This window comes from Sparassis crispa (assembly GCF_003851025.1).
Source record: "Sparassis crispa DNA, contig_000006F, whole genome shotgun sequence".
NCBI lineage: Eukaryota > Fungi > Basidiomycota > Agaricomycetes > Polyporales > Sparassidaceae > Sparassis > Sparassis crispa.
Genome location: NW_020939753.1, coordinates 829,170 through 847,423, shown reverse-complemented (window position 1 = coordinate 847,423; position 18,254 = coordinate 829,170). Strand labels below are relative to the sequence as shown.

Genomic DNA, 18,254 nt, shown 5'->3' with positions numbered 1-18,254 from the left:
AAAGACTTCGCGGGTGAATGGAATTCGAATGTTCATAAGTAATATTTTCCTTCAGTCCTTAAGCTTAAGCGCGAACTCATTAGTGGGTATTCCGACTTGCGAATAGCCTATCCGAATAGTCTCCCGGCACTTCACATGTACACCCTCTGGGTATATGATCACAATCCTTTTTTGAATATCTACTCACTGTTGACGTTTGAGCGTGAGCTTAAGTTCGGCATGACGGTGCGCCTGTGCTCCATGCGGCTCGATGCTCGCCGACGCTTGACATATAGTGCTCTCTGCGAAAGTATCTATGATCGATACAAGACCGACGTTACAACAAGTATGATCCCGGATACAAAACCTCATTCATGCACAGGAATTGTTTCAGCCAATGCAACAAACACTGCGCCAAACTAACTACTCTTACAACGTTTCACTATCTCAAGCATCCTGCCCAACGCGATCAGCCCAAAACTCTGCGGGCCGAAAGCACCTGAATATTCTATAAGAGATATCTCGGCCACATACCATGCTGCCCAGGCGCGCTTGAAGGTCTCCAACATCATCGGAGTTTCGTCATCGTCGACCGCTTCTCGGAAGGCTCGGTCTTCGTAGTCTTCTTTATAATTATCCTCATTGGCAGCAGCTGACCCGCTTTCCTGGAACTCCGCCCTGACTGCCCGGACAAGCCTACTTGTCTGGTGCACCATTTTGCATGAGTTTCCTGCTGTCGCCCACGAAGTCTGAACTCACCTGCAGGTTCATCGCGGAAACAGCGTCCTTCTGCCGACGATGGTCGGACCAGTTCGCCATGATTGTTCCGCTCACCAGCTCCGCCTCCGAAATGTAAGCGTCCTTGGTTTTGGTGATAGTATGCACCTTTGCGATGGCGAGGAGCTGGTCACAGTATGCATCAAGTAGGTGTTGCATCTCTTCAGAGAGCTCCTTGGATGGCTTGGTATGAGCTGGAAGTCCGAGATTGGGGAGATTTATGCTAGAGAGCGCACGGATGATCACCGCGCAATCAGAGGGAGGGTAACTCTTGTTCCACGACCCTGGATACCATGTTTTCACGGGAACACGACGGGAAAGAATGCCAAGCAGCTTTTTGCTTGTGTAGTATTGATTGCTCTGCAGATCATCGCCTTCTCTGGCGAGGAAATCAGGTCTGGGCTGGTTCCTAATTCTCGGGAGAGAGAAGAAGTTAACGGGAGTGCCCGTCTTCGGAAAATCAACGGCTTGCGAGGCAAACTTGGCAAGCTGCAGGCACTCGTCACAGCCAGGATCTTTGAGATCCGAGAATCTCAGATGGGAGATAGCGATGTAACCAATAAGATCGGACTCGATCTGCATTATGCAGCCAATTCAGTGAGCAAGGTTAGTCAGTGCAGTAAAAGCTGCTCACGCACGTAGTCAAAAATGAAGTCTACCACGTCAGCAATTCCGCACTCGCGGGCAGTTGTTTTGATGGGCAGACTTTCATATGCTCCAGGAGGTTTTACCGTTGGAGGGATGAGCTTCGGCTGAGAAGTATGAGCTTATGGGTATATAAACCACGTTGAGGCAAAACAGGAACTCACGTCAAGGATGATATTGAAGTCATCCCCATCAAGATCCCCACCACCGAGACATGATGCGAGTGATCGCTGGCCCCTATACACAGCCGTCAAAATGATATCACTTTGGCGAGGGAAAAATGACTGACTCGCATGAAAACACAACAACATTTGTCAGGTGTTCCAATTCCGGGCGAATGACTGCCTGGACAACTTGAAGGTCACCAGGGTGAATTTGGGGACTGCGCGTGATGGCAACCGATCCAGTTATCGGCGTCAGTTGCCCGGTCTTCGGATCATGAACTGTCGCATAGATCTCTCCTTCCCTCAAGCAGCCCCACTCATCTGACACCCCAAGCAGGGTATATGATCCCGGGACTTCGATGTGCGCTCGATATTTGAGCTCGCGGAGAATGTGTGTCTCTGCGCAATGCAAGGAGCCCTCAACAAGATCATTAGCCCAGCCAAGAGCTCCCTCCTCTATGCCGTCCATCATCCTAAGGTGCAAAATGGATGACACATTACGAAAGAGGGTTGGTAAGTGGAATGTCTCGCCTAATCCATGCTGTTCGAAGACCTTTGAGGCATTGATGAATGACGAGCGAACCGATTGAGCTCTGCGAATAGCATTGTCCTGCAGCTGAATTATACGATCACAATCTACCTGGAGGTACTCCATGAGAACGATGAGAGGTCGATTGAGGAACATGGCCTTCGGCTGTGATGACGTCGATTGAACATTAAATGTGAGGTCATCCGGGGCATCGAACTTGATCTGAGATGGCCGAAGGCGAAGGCACTTGCCAGGAATAGATGGGTCCTGTACGACAACGCCTTTGGCTCCGCCAAGACGAAACTGAAAGGCAGAAGGGACACCCTGAAACTTGGCAGACCTCTTCTTGGCTATCTGCATAGACCTCCAGATGTCGCGAGCTAAGTCGACAGATATAGGACTACACCCGTCCGTCATAAGTTGACCGGTCTCTGATATCTTATCAGGGAAATCTAGATCTATTTGGTCGGGGCGAAGAGTAACAGATGGATCCGTGGCTGAGAAAGCCTGAGCCCATCGTGCACTTAGGCGTGCAGGCTGACGCAGGAGAAGAGTCGGTCGTCCCTGTTTACGGGAGAAGTCTCCCTGTCGACAGCTCTTGAATCCAGTCATGTTTCATTGGTTGTGAAATGGAGGGACTTACCAAGCTATTCCGAATAGTTTGGGCATTCTGCCGCTGCCCATTTCTGTCCTCGAAGGGGGTGACAAACCACACAGAATGCTCGCGCAACCCACTCATGGAGTATCCGAGCAGCTCGTATGGACGCCCAGTGATGCGTAACCCATTGAGCAGAAGTGGGTGATACCTTTTCCTGAGCAACCCAACGATAGAGAACTCGGTATTCCGACGCAATTTCGTCTGATTCTCGTCCTGAAATGAGACCCGCAGAAAACACTCGTGATGCCCAAAGCGGCGGAGTACACTGTTGGACTGATCAGGAAGAGGCCCCTCCAGAATGTGCCTTGTCGGCGTAAATATAAGGTGATAGCAAAGGTATGCAGCGTCCACTGTACTCTCAACTAGTGGTAACGCCACAGCGGGACGAGGTCTTTGCTGCTCCTCGACAAAATGCTTGACGGCTTGACGGAGCAGCAAAGTCAAAGCTACCTGGTAGTTCTCCCACGGCTCAGCTGCAGTGGATAAGGCAGGTCTCCGCCGCTTCCTGCCACTCGGGCCTCCATCTTCAACCAGAGATGCGAACAAATGGAATATCTGTGAAGCATGATGGCCGTGGTCCCGCTGAAGGTTGGTGATCTCGCGCTTCATCGAGAGGACCTCGAGGGCACTCAGGATAGACCGTGTAATCGTTTTCTCTATCTCAAAGGCAAGCTCGAACTGTAGCTTGGAAAGGAATTTGTCCAAGTCCTTCAAGATCTCGGGAGAAAAGAGATTGTCGCGAATACGAATGCTAGGCTTCGGAGAATAATCCAAGCTCAGACCACTGCGGCATGCATAGATAAAATCCTCCGCATCTGAGTCACAACTGAACTCCAGCATCAAACTGTGACACCCGGACGGCATAGGCTGATCTTTCCAGGGGCTCCATATGCGCTCCGGCCTGGGTTCAAGTAGTTCAGACAGTGCAGAACCGTCAGAGTCGGATTCTGTCAAGAACACGGGGGGGGAGTTGGTTTTGAGAAAGACCACAGAACAACTTTCTGCTCGGCTTCCGAGCAAGGCTTCGATCTTCGAAGGCGTATATAACACAGAGATCCATGAGTTTGCAAGTACCTCCTGCAACGCATAAATCATAGGGTCGTCATCCTCGTTAGCAAACCAGATTCGGATTTCTAGTCGCACTTGCCGGCAATTAATGCTGTGGCAGGAGATGGATGCTGCAGTGTCTTTAAGAAATGTTTCGGATGAGAACGAACCATCTGGGAGGAAACGACCAAATGTATAGCGAAGAAGTGGAAATCGCGCCGCGTCCCGAATTTGGCGCCTGGGCTCATCCTGCCGCAGTTGAAGCGGATCGCGCCGGGGGTTGGAATCCACCATCTGAATTCAAGCCCGCTTGATTTCCACTGTGCTTGCTTTGAAGTAAATAGGCTGATAGTTGACGACGATGCTAGGTGAGACGTACGTGCGTAGAAGGATACTGCTAGCTTCTTTTGCAGACTGATCGCGATTGAGGGGTTCAAAAAGTGGGTGGATAATGTGCAGCGACGACGATAGTAACGACTCGGAAACTGCTGTGAGTGTAGCTGGAGGGGGTGCGCACTGCCCACATGCTGAGGCATCCATCGTAATCTATTGAAGGTGCAATAAGGTTGAATCTCGGCTCGTAAACCAACGTGTGCATCAGGTTCTTGAACCTACTTACAAACAATATCCCGCAGCCCAAGCCGGCACAACTTAGAACGACGCCCTGCACAAAGAGAACACCGTCACATGCGACGAAGTTGACCCAAGGACGGAGCCGTCCGAAAAGGTGTAGAACTTAAAAGACCTAGCGCAGCGTCCTGTCCGACACGCGTACAACCGTCGGCCGTCCGCCCCATCACGACTCCAGCGGATCGTTTCAGGTTCCTCAAGACGGCGTAAGTGGTTTCGAGTTCAGGAATCAGCATAGACCGATGCCACGCCGGCTGACGGGATCAGACCCTCTGGAAGGTGAGTCGGTGCGGCTCTTCAAAGCTTCACGCCGCCAATCGATTATCTCTTATCGTATCCTCCTCTACGGCCGCCATAGGTATCCTATAACAATCATGACAGCGTAGCACTCAATCACAGGTCATCCAGCTTTGGAGTTATGTAGAAGGCGTTCCGCAACCGCCTATCGCAACCGAATACAATCGTCACCTTCGACCTGCAAGCATCGTAAACGAGTGCGGGCTCATTGATTGCAGCCGTCCCGTACTATATGTCGACCAAGAGGGAACTTCAAGCAAGTACTGCTCCCCCATCGCCGGTACGTAATCTTCGCATTCAATTTTACTCTTCATCCACAATGCGTTCAGCAGCCAGGCCGCACAGAATGGAGAAGCAGAAGAGTGTTTACTGTACACGTTAGCAAATACAGCACGTCTACCTAGTCTCACGGCCAGCAACAGCTATGGGCTCGAGCCGAAAATGAAGGACGGTGGTAAATACATCAACTTCTGCTCAAAGAACTGCAAGGAAGATGCCATCTCACACGTTGAGTGATAGGTGTCGTACTCCTGCAAGTTCACAAGCCGAAGGACTCGTTCATCAGCCTCGATCATCCTACAATTGAGACAAATACATAAAGCATTTAATGATGGTACGTCTTCTTGATATCTGTGTCACCACTTACACACAAGACTACCACAGTGGACACACAGTTCAAGAACGCGTAGAGGCATTCTACCAAAGCACCTACAGTCGTTAAGGTTGCGTCGCCTTCTCACAGAACGTTGAGTGCCTTGCGATTCTGCATTCAAACGCGTCACATAGTTCAGACCGGGCAAGATCGCCTTTGTCATACGTACCTAGTGCACCCCCTTTGTTTCCCAACAAGGGCAGCTCGTATGGGGTAGCGCATCGTCGACAAAATTACACTGCACTGCGAGCATGAGGCGCAATTCTATTCCGCTGCAGACGACTACAACAGCTACAACAGCAACGGCTACATGCTAACGGGCAAATCCCAAGAGCGAGACTGGACACAACATGAGGGAGGAGCGGGCGCAGAAGTAAAGATAGGAGACGAGAATCGGAACGGGACCAGAACGAGAACAATGACAATGTGATGGTGGCGTTGACGGTGTGGATGGATGCGGGGACGATGGACAGAGAAACACGACGCACGGCGGACGGCGGACTCGCGTATACCCGCTCTAGGGTGTGGCCCTGAGTATGTACAGGCGGGGGACGGCGGCACCGACATGTGATATGCAGGAATAGATAGAATACAGTTAGATCTTTGCGCTTCACTTCGTCGAACACGGATGGACGTCGCTGCGCAGCCTCGCGTGTGCGCGCGAGACGGGCACGAGGAACGTCATCGACGAGCGGAGACCGGTAGCAGAACTGTCGCCCAGCGTTGGCTCATCAGTGCTTCGAGACGATGGCATGAGCAGTGGTGCACACCTTCAGCGGGGATGATACTCCAAGAAAGAGAATACAAGAGTACATTAATATCGATCTGCAGCGGCTCCCGTCCGCATTTCGTCTTCCTTTCACACTCCTCATCTAAGTAATATAACAATGGCCGCGACGGCGGGGACCAGGGGCGGCGGTTCTTCTTCCACGCCGGTCTTTCGGTCTGAGGGTCCTGGCGCGAGGGCGGGTGGTCGTGAATGGGAGTACAATAATGGGCAGCGATACATAGGTAAGAAAATTCCGAATGAAGTCTATATCGAGGGTAGAGGGATGAATGGTGAACAGCGACATAATGTGTTGAAGGCGTCAGTTGGGTAGAGAAGAGCCGAGATATGTAAAATGGCGAAGGCGTCCGTCACGTAGGCTTGTAGTAGATCGTCGTGATGTACTGATCGACAACAAAGGTGTCAGCACAAGAAATAAAATAGAAAAAAAACAGCGCCAACGCACCTTCTTCTTGTATCGCGTCGTGTTCGCGATGGCCAGCACGCCGTTCCGGATTGCGCTAGTGCTCAAGTGGTGAAGCACGACATGCGACGGCACGGGCAGCACGCTCGCGTCGTCCGCCACGCCCGACGTCGCCTCGAGGCGCGTGCCCGCGCCCTTCGCCTCGCCCGCCGGTGAGGACAGCGGTACAGGCATGCCCGCCGTGAGATCCGTGCCCGACGCCGTCACCACGGGAAGAAGCACGAGCGATGCGGGGTGCTCCGCATCCTCCTGGACAGCGCTCGACGTCATCCCGAGGTTCGAAGGGCGAGCGCGGCTGTCTTTGTCGCGACGGCTCCGCTCACGCTCGCGGCCTCCGCGGCGCCCGCGATCACGCTCCGAGGCGCCGAGCGTGGGTGCTGTCACGGCCGCAGGGCGCACATTCAAAATCAGTTTGTCCAAGTGACGCGGAAGTACAGGCGCCGGCGGGATGTTGGGCGCTGGGACGCCACCGCCGCCAACGCTGGAGTGTGACGGCGCGGGCGAGTCCGCGGACGCGAGATACGTTTCTTCCTCGGCGGCGGCAGCGACGAGCTCGGGCGGGATTGTCGTCGTCCACTCTGCTTCAGCCTTGCCCCTGCCTTCGGTATGGCCCGGCACCCCGTTCGCCGCGGCGCTGCTCGCATCACTCCAGAAGCTGTTGAACTGGTTCGGGTGACTGTGGTGCGGGCTCGCGAGGGGTGAAGTTGTGCACGAGCCTGAGCCTGACGCGGGCACGACGTTTGGAGAAGATATGGCAGCAGGGAACGGCACCGCGACGTAGTTCGCCAGCGAGCCGTCCCGGTCGTCCGACGCGGTAGGGTACTCGTCCGCGGTCTTCCACTGGTCGTCCACGATGAACTTCAGGTGGTGCGTGCCGGGCAACAAAGGGACGTAGGTGAACCACTGGTTGAGTTGCGGGCTGAAAGAGGTCAGACAAAGAAGCAGGGCAGGATCGGATCTCACTCACTCAAAGTCCATCGGCTGCCGCCCCTGCCAGTTGTCGTCCCCAGCGCGAGCCAACACGACCGATTTGCCGCCCCCTCGCCAGATGATCTTGACCGCCACCGGCTCCAGCTTTGTCTCCTCCTCCGCCTTGACCAGCGCCAACGGGAGCGTGCTGTAGACGACTTCGGGTACGAAGACGGGCCTGATGGGCTCCTCGCGGGGCGGAGAAGCCTGGTCGCCGCCGGAGATGAACGAGCGCGTGGACGGATACGCGCTGCTGAGGTAAGACTTGTGTCTCGGTCGATGTCCGTTCGCCTGCGAGCCATCGTGCATGTGGATGTGGGCCGCCGACGGGAGATTGTTCTGCGGCCGGAACGTGGGCTGAGGCGGGTTCGCGGATGTAGGGATGGGGATCGGCGACGACGCGGGGGGGCGACGATAGGCCGGATGGGGAGAAACCGAGGACGGGGACGAGGAGGCGGGGGTGAGCGAGAGGGACGCCAGGTCGGGCAGCTCGAGAGACTTCTTTTTTGAGCGGAGGGAGCGGTGGACGCGATGCTGTTGCTGGATGTTGGGAGATGGCGGGGCGGGGCTGCCAAGACGGACGGGGAAGGGGGTGTTCTGGGGGTTGGCAGCGTTGGCGGCAGCGGCGGGGTTGGAAGAAGTGTTGCCCATGCTAGAGGAAGAGCACGGTTAAAGTACACGGACACGGTCGTCCACCAAATACAGAGCAAGGCAGATCCTCCTCGACGCTTGACTCCTCGAGCTCTGTTTGCACCTATTTGTCCCCGACGCGTGCTCGCCACTCCCTTCCTCAGGCTCTCCGTCATTGTCGACCTGTATCAGACAAAAGCTCCCAACGCACGCGAACTCCATGTAGCGTGATTGTTCTGCAGGGCGCAAGTAAATCAGGGGTTATTACGGCATGGTGGGTGGACTAAGGGAGACTAATCCCTTTTCAGAGGATCGTCCGAGTTGCGTCAGTTGTCGAGTACCGTTGCCGAGCACAACCGCCGCGCCCAGCGTCGCCCATATGCATGCGGTCTGACGATGATTACAGTGAGAAGGCGGAGAACTCTCAATGACCGTGAGCAAAACGAGCGCCGATTCCGAACATTGGGAACGCAAGAAGTAAGGTCGCTGTTTTGTCGGGAGGCAGAACGGTGGGAGAAGGAAGGAGAAAGTTGGGTACGCTTCCTTGCCCAGTGTCCGCCCTTATATACTCGCCACCGACCACCGCCACGAACGGCAGCGTCGGAATATCGCCCCATGACGTCGGGATTGCTTGATTGGGAAGCCGACATTTAGCCTCCCATCGATCGATCTGTGTATCTCTAGTTCAGCCACCTTACCACGCAGTCCATCGCATGCCTCGTAGGTTCGCTCCGTGCAGACGACGACGCTCGTGGTGGGAAATGAGCTGATTGCCAGCTAATTTTTTGGGGCGGTTACATCGCAAATGGGGGCTGGAAAGCCCAAGAGCATATTATTCGTGCTTTCACAACATCCGGTCGGTATCCAAGACGATTTTACGCATTCAAATGGTATGATCACCTTGCATGTATTGTCATGTCACATACATCAGTAATATATAGCGTCACTAGGCTTTTGGCACAGAACATTTCGTGGGCACAGTTAGATTACTACTGGCAATCTAGCATTCGCAGCGGTAAAAATGTAGACCATGTACTAATGAGCAGAGAAAGCCGCTATAACGCCCGACAAATTTCAGACCTCACAGTATGGCTGGCCGGATCGCTTGCTGGAGCGGCCACTTGTCAAAGTTCCCCGCTGAGGTGAACACGAAGCGGTTGGCTGTCCCGTCGCCCTACAATGCATAGAGTGAGCAAGCACGAGTGCAACGAGCAGAGCTGCGCTCACGCAAATAGTGCTCGGAAATCCTTCATCGAAGGGCAAGATGCTCTCGAGATACTTGATCTGCTCGGGCGTGAGGGCGATGCTGAGGGCCTCGATGTTGGCCTGGAGATGTTCGATCTTGCGCCCCCCGATGATCGGGAAGACGTACGGGGTCTTCTGCATCACGTACGCAATTGCCACTATTTAAACCCCAATCAGTGGATGCCCTCTGCCAGCTGTGCCCTCATACCTGCGGTGATGTTCTTTGCGCCGACTTGTTTAGCGACCTCCTCCAGGGCATCGCACATTTTCTTTTCGTCCGGCGTACGTACCCAGTCATTGGTCAACAGGAGGCGGCCTGAAATCACGCTTATTGGTACTAAACCGCACGACCGTACAAAACAAGCTTACCATTCTCGCCAGTCTCTCTGCGCTTCTGCTCCTCTGCATCTGAGCGGATTCTTCCGGATGCAAGCACATTCCACGGTGCAAGTGCTAGGCCTGAGTATCGGACGACGGTGAGTGGGACTGGAACACGGTGATTGCATCCAGAATGAACCTTCAGAGCGAGCCATAGGTATTATCTCGCGCTCAAAGTCGCGCTGGAGGACGCTCCACGCTCCCTGATAAATCACGAAAGGTGTCTTGCCCATCAGCCGTGCGTACGTGTTCGCTTTCGAGACGATCCATGCCGGGGTGTCAGATATGCCCTACAACAGACTCTATCACTGCCTCGAGAGGATGTACACTGAGAGGAACGACTCACGAGGTAGAGAATTAGCCCGCGGGTAACCAGGTTGTGCAAGCCGTCCATTACCTCTTCAATGCTGGTGTTCCATTCCCACTAGAACAATATGCCACCTAAATCGACGTTACAAACACATGAGACCATAAAGTGCTCACCCAATGAACGTAGAGGATGTCGATGTAGGACGTACGCAGCTTCTTCAGCGACGCTTCGACGGAGAGGTTCATATTCTTGATGTTATTGCCAGTGTAATGAGACTTCTGCTTAAGGTCAGTGGCAGACCGCTTGTAGTTGGACGTGTACTACACATCGCACAGTATGTCAAGACAAAATCCACACGTGGTACTTTAGCCCTTACCTTGGTCGCGATGATCATCTGGTCACGGATGCCCCGTTGTTCCATCCAGTCACCGATGAACTTCTCCGACGTCTCGTCCTGATAATTATTCGCCGTGTCGATGAAATTCCCGCCGGCATCGTAGAATGCATCGAGAAGCTTGAAGCTTTGCGCCTTGTCCATGGACCCCATCCCTATGGTGTCCCACCGATCTCCGATGCTCATAGCGCCCAAACAAATGGGGGAAACATGAATGCCAGCGCGAGGCGCCAGTTGGCGGTGACGTCCAAGGTTGGTCGGAGGCGGCGGAGCAGGCACCAAAAAACTCTCTTTGGGCATATCGAAGGCTGAGGAGGACAAGATGACAATACTTTCAGACATTGCCTTGGTATGAAGGGACGAAGTTGGGTTGTTTGTCACATTGGACGAATCGTCTGCTTTTATGCCTCGTCAAGCCAGGCGCGCACAGCCGAAATGAATGCGTCGCCCACAGAAAACGGCTACGTATGCGTTCGGCAGAGACTATGACGCTGTGCTGCAACTGCCGCTCGAGAATTTGATTCGAGACCGCGCGCCAAAGTTCACGGAATTATCTGCCCACCAGTTTCGAGGACCATTTGGCCCAATTGGTGAGAATTCTCGTTGGACCTACGCACATATGAATAACTGGAAGTAAGTATTTATTCGACGATTGGATAATGACATCGTACAGCTGCACTGCAAGGGGCAGGACAACAGATAATGACCTTGACCCAACAGGTTTCGTCATCGAATCAGAAGCCCGAGGGGATGATTGCATGCCCGAAGCCGCCTACAAGGCTCTGAGGCATAGTGAGATGTGCTCTGACTCACTGATGCAACGTACGCACATGTTGTTATTGCGGAGTGATAGCCAGCTCCTGGACAGCCACAGTGGGCTTTGGCCCGGAGACGCTTCTTTGAGAAAGTACGTTGGTCTTTAACGCTTCACAGCGCGCACCTCCTGCGAGAAAGTAAGACCATCCAGGTGAAGCACGGCGAAGACTGGTGAGGAGTAGACAGATGAAGGTCAAAACAAGCAAGATTAAAATCCCGGACACTGACCTCCGGCTAACACTGATGAACCCAGCTCTACCTCAAACCATCCCATAAAACATCAGAATACATAGGAATTTCTTCACTACCACATTCTATGTAGGTCTTCTGTATCAGGAAAGCATCGGCGCAAAGGTGCAGCCTGAGGAGGGTCGATATTTAAGAGCGAATAAATTGCAGTGAAAGTGAGAAACTTTGAAAGTCCGACGTGGTTTTGGACAGGCAATGGCACGTCGCTCAGCTCGAGAAACTGAGACTGTATTTGTTCAGATCTACAGAAAACGGGATATATGTCGTCAAGCTCCGAGAGAGGTTTTGTGAGTAGTTATCATAGAGTCATCAACCTCACAAGTGTCCCCGATTCAGATCTTGCCTCCTGGCAGATGTCTGTAGATTAGATTAGATCAATTAATTAATTAATTGGGCGCCCGACAACTCACCATTCGCGATCTCTCCCACAGTCAGACACGACACCGTGAAGGCACTTACATTCTACCGCACCTACAGATTGTTTTCTACCACCTCGTTCTCCTCGATGAGAGTCGCCATGGTTCAGTACTCGCCCAAGGTCAGTGAGATGATCAAGTCGTCGGTTACTTATGTTCAATGCAGATGTATCTCGACATCTCTCCCGTCGATGGAAGATAGGGCGTGTGCAAGAAAACATAAACAAAGTGACAAAGCTCTGCGAGAAGTGTGTATCCGTCTGTCCGCTCTCAGCGCTGGAGATGAACGCTACTGCTGCGTAGGCTACAACCACGATCGATCGACCTCCTCTGCCTCCCCGAGATGGCATTCACAGGCGCGCTTCCCTCTATCTATGCCTGAATGCATCATTTTGACACAATATGCACACTTCCAGGATACCTCTTTCCGAACGCCGCGGCCATCGCGCCGTATCTGGAAGATCCACACTCGGGCCCGACATCCCGCTTCTGTGCCGAGCTTGCAGCCCGGCTGCACTGCTACGTCGTCGGGGGATTTCCAGAGCGCCTAGCGCCGCACGAAGTTGTAGAAGCCCCCGATGCAAATGGCACCCCGGCAACACGCATAGGCGCGAACAGCGCGGTGTTATACGACCCGCGCGGCGCACGCGTCGGCGATGTGTACCGCAAGACGCACTTGTTCGAGACGGACACGACATGGGCAAAAGCGGGTGCGTATCCCTTCCCTCGCCGTCCCTCATCATGGTGTTATCTCAGCCGCGAATTGCATGCTTACATGGAGGGCATTCGTGGTTCGTAGGCACGGGCTTTGCGACGTTCACACTCCCATCCCCGCTCGGCACACTCGCGCTGGGCATCTGCATGGATCTCAACCCGCAACCGCCCACGATGTGGACGCTTGCGGAGGGGCCGTACGAGCTCGCGGAGCACTGCCGTGCACGCAAGGCCAATGTACTCGTCCTGCTCAACTCGTGGCTCGAGTCAGGCTGGGAGGAGGACGATGGGGACGATCGCGATTCACACACGATCAACTATTGGGTGGCAAGGCTGCGACCGCTGTGGGCGCGGAATGATTTTGGGCTTGATACCTGTATAAGCGGTGCGGAAGCACCAGATGAAGAGGGCAAGGAGACACTCGTGGTAATATGTAACAGGTGTGGGGAGGAAGATGGTGCGCATCTTCATCTCAGTTAACATTTGTAGTGTACTAGGTGAAACCTGAACGAACTCTCGCAGGAAAGAAGTTTGCTGGCTCATCGACGCTGTTTAGCATGCGGCGTGACTCTGGGCGGGCGCGGCTGCTGCATGCGATGGGGCGGCGGGCGGAGGGGGTCGAAGTGTGGACGATACCGTCGACGTCTGGGTCGGACGCCCGGGCCTCAGTTGCGTCGTGATGGCTGATTCTTTGGCTGCTCGGGTAGGCAAAAATGCGCTCGCGAGCTATACACTATTACTTTAGATGACTCAAGGTCGTGTTAGGTTTGTGTGCGCCAACCTACTCGAGGTTGGGAGCTAGATGGGCGCGTTGTTTCATCTAAGTCTTCAGGCCCTGCACCCCAGCCGTGCACGAGTTGAATCGAATCCTGTACTGTACACCAACCTCTCTGCCCTTAAGTTCCAGGGCCGGTCTGGCACAAGTTGCGAAAATATTGTTTGCACATCGGCTACCTGGCTCCCTGTCATCTGCGTAAGAAATATTGTCCATCGTACGCAGACGACAGAGTCCCAGGCTCTCGATTCACGTCACAATGATCTGAGGATCCTATTGAAGCTTTTGTCGCCAACGCACACTTGCATGTTTTCCGCCAACCTATCATGCTACATGCAACTGACAATATTGATCACTCATCCAACTACCGAAGTTTCTGGTCTTCGCTAGGCGCTACGGTCATGCGAAGTTGTGAACGCGGCATATATTTGAGCGTCGGCGTCGGACGCTGCGCTCGTCACAATCTTCCAACACCACGTTGATCGTCCTCACCAACGGAAGGTGCGTGCCAGGCTCTTCTCAGTTGAAGGTCAATCCAAGGTTCGCATACAAAGCCCAGGTGCTCATAGCGAACTTACGGGCCCCCACATCACGATGCTCTCCAATAGCCCCGAAAACCTCGCTTCCCTCATCCAGGAGCAATTTGACCCTGATCTGCTCAGCGCGACTCTCCACGGCGTAATCGACCAAGTCCTGCACGCATCATTCGTGCAGCGAGGACAGATCGATGAGCACATCGCCCACCTGGCGTCGACCGCCGCCCAGATCGACTCGGGCGTGTCCACGCCAGGGCGGCCCGCGCACTACGGGTCCGCGGCACTGTACCCTGCTCGCGGGCCCGCAGTCCTCTACGAGCACCTCGCACACACGCTCTACGCGCGCCTCTAGGAACATACCTCGCGTGTGGTGACTCCCGACGAGGAGAACGACAGAGCCCTACCGCTTACGGACTACGCGGAGAGCAGCGTCTACGCGACGGTCCTTGCGCGCGCGTTCGTTGTGGTACCCTCCGCTCGCCCGCGGCTGTGGCCGGTGCTTGAGGACGTGCTGATGAAGGGTCTATTCTCCGGCGCGGAGCCGATGCCCCCTGTGTTTTCCGCGCTCGCCGCGCTCCTTCTCGGCGCGGGCGCTCAGATCCAAGCGTATTTGACGTGCGGGGAGGGTGTCGGCCGTGGTATGAACTGGGTCTGGTACTTCGACGCTCGCAAACACAAGGACGAGCTGTGGCGATGGGACGACGTCGTTGCTGCGCTGGCGAAGAAGCCCGATGGAGCGGACTTGGAGCGGTTGCCGGTGTATGTGCTGGATAGCTTCAAGCTGTGCAAAGATTACGTGCGGGATCATGCGGGTGATGGTGAGCTGGAGGGTTGGGACAGTCGCAGGCTGGCACAAGAGGCCTTTCCATGGGTTGCCTCTTCATCGTGAAGCGTGCTTGGCGTCGAGAAGGACACAACATAGTTATTGAGGTGAGAAATAGCTGATGTTGTTCAATGCAAGTTTCCATTCCAATCGAGTTTTCCAGATCTTTCTTAAGCATGTTGTGTACACTACTTCCTGCTGTCGGGCTGCCGCTTGATCACGACGGGCAACTGTCGTCCTATGGGCCGAACGCTCGAATCTGAGTGAATATTAGTCCGTGTGCTATATGTCAGGGGAGCGACCTTGCAAGGAAGATACCCAGTATACATCAAAGTCAGCTGCTGAAACCTGTACTCCAGCACAGATGTGTTGCCTTCGTCGAGGTTGCATCGGATTGATTATATTGACCACTATAACTGCTTTGTTTATCAATCTACACTCTCGATCGATCTCATTATTCTGCCGCCACCGCCACCACTATCTACTTTAGTTACACCATCCAGTTCCGCAGCCCCGATGTGACTTTGAATCCAGTTCGAGCTGTAAAGCTATTGCACAGCTCGACTATTCGATACCATGCAGATTGTTTTAGACGAAGTTCCTCTGAGAAGAGTAAGACCCGGATATCTCATCTTTACCGGCGCAATGAGGTCACAACGTCAGTGAGTCAAGCGTCAAATCTGGATAGAAAGTTACCTTCAGCACCATAGCGCTCTGAGCCATCTGAGTCACATATCCAGACAAAAGCCACGGACAACATGCTTACCCAACACACTGAAATACTATGGCATGCATCTGGGTGTGGACGACACATCCATCTGTTCATTACTCTCGCCCCAGCCACCCGTCTTCCCTTCTCCATCCTCGCAGAAGAGAACGCACGCGTGGCCGAGTCCTCGCGCCAGACAGTGGACAGCGCTCGATGTACGCCCACGAACTCGCTCAGGCAACAGTCAAATATAGATGAGAGAGGGGTATACGCGACCGCGGCGTACCCGAGCTCGCTGACGAGGTTCCACAGGCCGACGTGCCTGGGGGTGTGTTAGCCGTACAAATCAAACTTGAACTCGAGACCGGAATCGAAGGAGCGAATGCCAGGCAGCATTGTCTAGTCAATGTCGCCGGTGTCCTACCCCGAGCCTTAACAAAGCACTGACAAATATGCGTACAAAGCCCGATATACCGGAGATACTCTCACATTACAGCTTGTATGAGGATACTCAAACCCACGCCGCTCGCGCAATGACGAGATCGGCTGTGAAGTATGTGTACTTTGACTCGCTTGGGAACAACCGGCACAGTATAAAGATGGCCTCCATGTTGCAGAGAGAATCATCGGCTGAGTATCCTTGCTCAAGGTCTGCCCACTTTCACAGATATCCATACATCCTTCAGACGTTCTGTAGATGTCGCCTAGAGTTTGGTTCAGTGAGTGAGCTTCGTTCAACAATTCAATTCTACCGATCACTCACCGGGGAATATTCAGTCACTGGCTCTTCGTCCGGTTTCGGGCGCACTGTAACAGAGTACGTCCTCAAGAGCGGTGACATTGCTGTTGCCACTCTGAGGAACCCATCCGCGCTCTCCTCCCTCTCGGCCGTATATCCCGCGAGCAAGTTGCTCGTCGTCCAGCTCGATGTTTCGAACACGCCGGCAATTGCTGTCGCGTTTGCAAAGGCCATAGAGGCCTTCGGGCGCGTTGATGTCTTATTCAATAATGCTGGGTACGGCGTCCTGAGCGAGGCTGAGGGAGCGCCGGAAGAAGTCGCGAGGGCTCTGTTTGACGTCAATTTCTGGGGCGCTGCGAATGTCAGCAGGGAGGCCGTGCGCATCTTCCGCGAGGTCAACAGTCCTCCTGGGGGCAGAATACTGCAGAACGGTGCTACCTCCGTTTTCAAAGGTATTCCGGTTCTGTCATACTATGTGGCAACAAAGACAGGTGGGTAGTGCTCGCGGGGAGTGAATGTATATTGACGATCGGAAATCCATGCAGCTATCGACGGCTTCACCAAGTCGCTTGCAGCAGAACTCGATCCGGAGTGGAACATCAAGGTAGAGTTCCTTTGCAATGTCGTGATATATAGTCAGTGCTGATTGCTGCACATAAGGTCACGATCATCGAACCCGGCGCGTTCAACACCGACGCCGCTGAGCGTAGTATGGTACACCTGCCTGCGCATCCCGCGTACACCAAGCCGGGCGGGGTAGCGGCGCTCATGCGCGCACACCTGATGCAGCCGAACTTGAAGCTGGCCGGGGATGCGACGAAGGCAGCTGGAGTGATCTATAGAGTGGCAGGGATCCCCGAGCCGCCGCTCCAGTTCCCACTGGGAAAAGATTGCATAGTTATGGTGAGGGGCTTCGTAAATGGCCTCACCGAGACGATAGACAAGTATGAGTCTTGGTCGGAGGGACTGGAGGCTGATTAGATTGGTGTATGTGACAATCCAGTGCGTAAAGAAATAAACGAACCGTTTTCTAAAGATGAATGATGTGCGCGAGGTCTCACTACGTAGGCTATCACACTGATATCCACCGTTCAACGACGACCTCGCTCTGTAAATATTCTCTGCATGACATTCTACGTCGCGCACTGATCTACACACAACGTTCACCAAACATGAACACTTCTATTCGTTCTTCGTGAGCCAATAACAGGTGCAGTAATTATGGATAGCAGCCTTTAGACGAATGAGATACTTATATCAAAGGTCGATTTTCCTCGGCCCCGCGGAGCTCAGATGGTACGGACATGTACCAAAGGCGATGCTGATGACAAGAATGAAACATACAGTATATCGTCGATAATTGTGGGCATCCAGCGCCCAATGATCGTCAGTAACCCAAACTTAGCTGTAAAGTTTGGGAGATGCCGCAGGGGAAGAGGCTTTGATTGACGTCTCGGGGCCACACGAAGACATGCGCAAGCAGGTTGTCCCGGTCCATCTGAGCGCAGGGATGTGTTATGCGGTCTTCCATGGAAGGATGGGAACTCCAAAGGGTACCCTGGACATTGCACAGAATTCTGGTGGAATGCATCGTTTCAGTTGAGAAAGATAGAACTACGCACGAAAACTCTATCTTGAGTATACGTACCAGCTTCGGTGCCATGGATGATCGATGAGCTGTCAAATGCCATGATACATACAGTACGTACAACGCTTTGCACGATATTCCTTGAGAGTAGCTATTTTGGTCAAAGCTCATAACGGGCCTGCGCGATATCGATACGGGCATGGTATGTAGGAGGCTCTAGCTGCCCAAGGCACGTAAAAACGAGTAAAATGGCGAATTGAAGATTCCTTGCAAAGACCTGGCAATGAAATTGATGATGTAGAAACAGCAATCGCACCAAGTTCGTTTGAATGGTT

General features: G+C 53.7%; 7 protein-coding genes across 7 annotated transcripts; 4 read left to right on the top strand and 3 right to left on the bottom strand.

Annotated features, from left to right (window-relative positions):
* Positions 1 to 398: 398 nt before the first annotated feature.
* On the bottom strand, positions 399 to 3,847 carry SCP_0703130 (hypothetical protein; the record flags this gene model as incomplete). The annotated part of the gene is made up of 6 exons (XM_027760239.1): positions 399 to 683; positions 739 to 1,332; positions 1,395 to 1,508; positions 1,566 to 1,638; positions 1,691 to 2,679; positions 2,738 to 3,847. The coding sequence occupies 6 exons, from the start codon at positions 3,845 to 3,847 to the stop codon at positions 399 to 401; spliced, it is 3,165 nt and encodes a 1,054-aa protein (XP_027616040.1).
* A 2,668-nt stretch (positions 3,848 to 6,515) lies between these two features.
* On the bottom strand, positions 6,516 to 8,248 carry SCP_0703120 (carbohydrate-binding module family 48 protein; the record flags this gene model as incomplete). The annotated part of the gene is made up of 3 exons (XM_027760238.1): positions 6,516 to 6,548; positions 6,611 to 7,547; positions 7,596 to 8,248. 3 exons carry the CDS (start codon positions 8,246 to 8,248, stop codon positions 6,516 to 6,518), a joined length of 1,623 nt encoding a protein of 540 aa, XP_027616039.1.
* Positions 8,249 to 9,308: 1,060 nt separating this feature from the next.
* On the bottom strand, positions 9,309 to 10,854 carry SCP_0703110 (Aryl-alcohol dehydrogenase [NADP(+)]; the record flags this gene model as incomplete). The annotated part of the gene is made up of 8 exons (XM_027760237.1): positions 9,309 to 9,401; positions 9,455 to 9,630; positions 9,681 to 9,788; positions 9,842 to 9,931; positions 9,990 to 10,140; positions 10,197 to 10,274; positions 10,334 to 10,480; positions 10,537 to 10,854. 8 exons carry the CDS (start codon positions 10,852 to 10,854, stop codon positions 9,309 to 9,311), a joined length of 1,161 nt encoding a protein of 386 aa, XP_027616038.1.
* A 1,270-nt stretch (positions 10,855 to 12,124) lies between these two features.
* Positions 12,125 to 13,429, top strand: SCP_0703100 (Protein N-terminal amidase; the record flags this gene model as incomplete). The annotated part of the gene is made up of 6 exons (XM_027760236.1): positions 12,125 to 12,157; positions 12,234 to 12,283; positions 12,339 to 12,391; positions 12,452 to 12,745; positions 12,835 to 13,206; positions 13,272 to 13,429. 6 exons carry the CDS (start codon positions 12,125 to 12,127, stop codon positions 13,427 to 13,429), a joined length of 960 nt encoding a protein of 319 aa, XP_027616037.1.
* Positions 13,430 to 14,118: 689 nt separating this feature from the next.
* On the top strand, positions 14,119 to 14,412 carry SCP_0703090 (hypothetical protein; the record flags this gene model as incomplete). Its single annotated transcript, XM_027760235.1, has 1 exon — positions 14,119 to 14,412. The coding sequence occupies one exon, from the start codon at positions 14,119 to 14,121 to the stop codon at positions 14,410 to 14,412; it is 294 nt and encodes a 97-aa protein (XP_027616036.1).
* Positions 14,413 to 14,574: 162 nt separating this feature from the next.
* Positions 14,575 to 14,949, top strand: SCP_0703080 (hypothetical protein; the record flags this gene model as incomplete). The annotated part of the gene is made up of 1 exon (XM_027760234.1): positions 14,575 to 14,949. One exon carries the CDS (start codon positions 14,575 to 14,577, stop codon positions 14,947 to 14,949), a length of 375 nt encoding a protein of 124 aa, XP_027616035.1.
* A 1,340-nt stretch (positions 14,950 to 16,289) lies between these two features.
* On the top strand, positions 16,290 to 17,312 carry SCP_0703070 (Uncharacterized oxidoreductase; the record flags this gene model as incomplete). Its single annotated transcript, XM_027760233.1, has 4 exons — positions 16,290 to 16,311; positions 16,370 to 16,822; positions 16,877 to 16,935; positions 16,992 to 17,312. 4 exons carry the CDS (start codon positions 16,290 to 16,292, stop codon positions 17,310 to 17,312), a joined length of 855 nt encoding a protein of 284 aa, XP_027616034.1.
* Between the last annotated feature and the right edge of the window lie 942 nt (positions 17,313 to 18,254).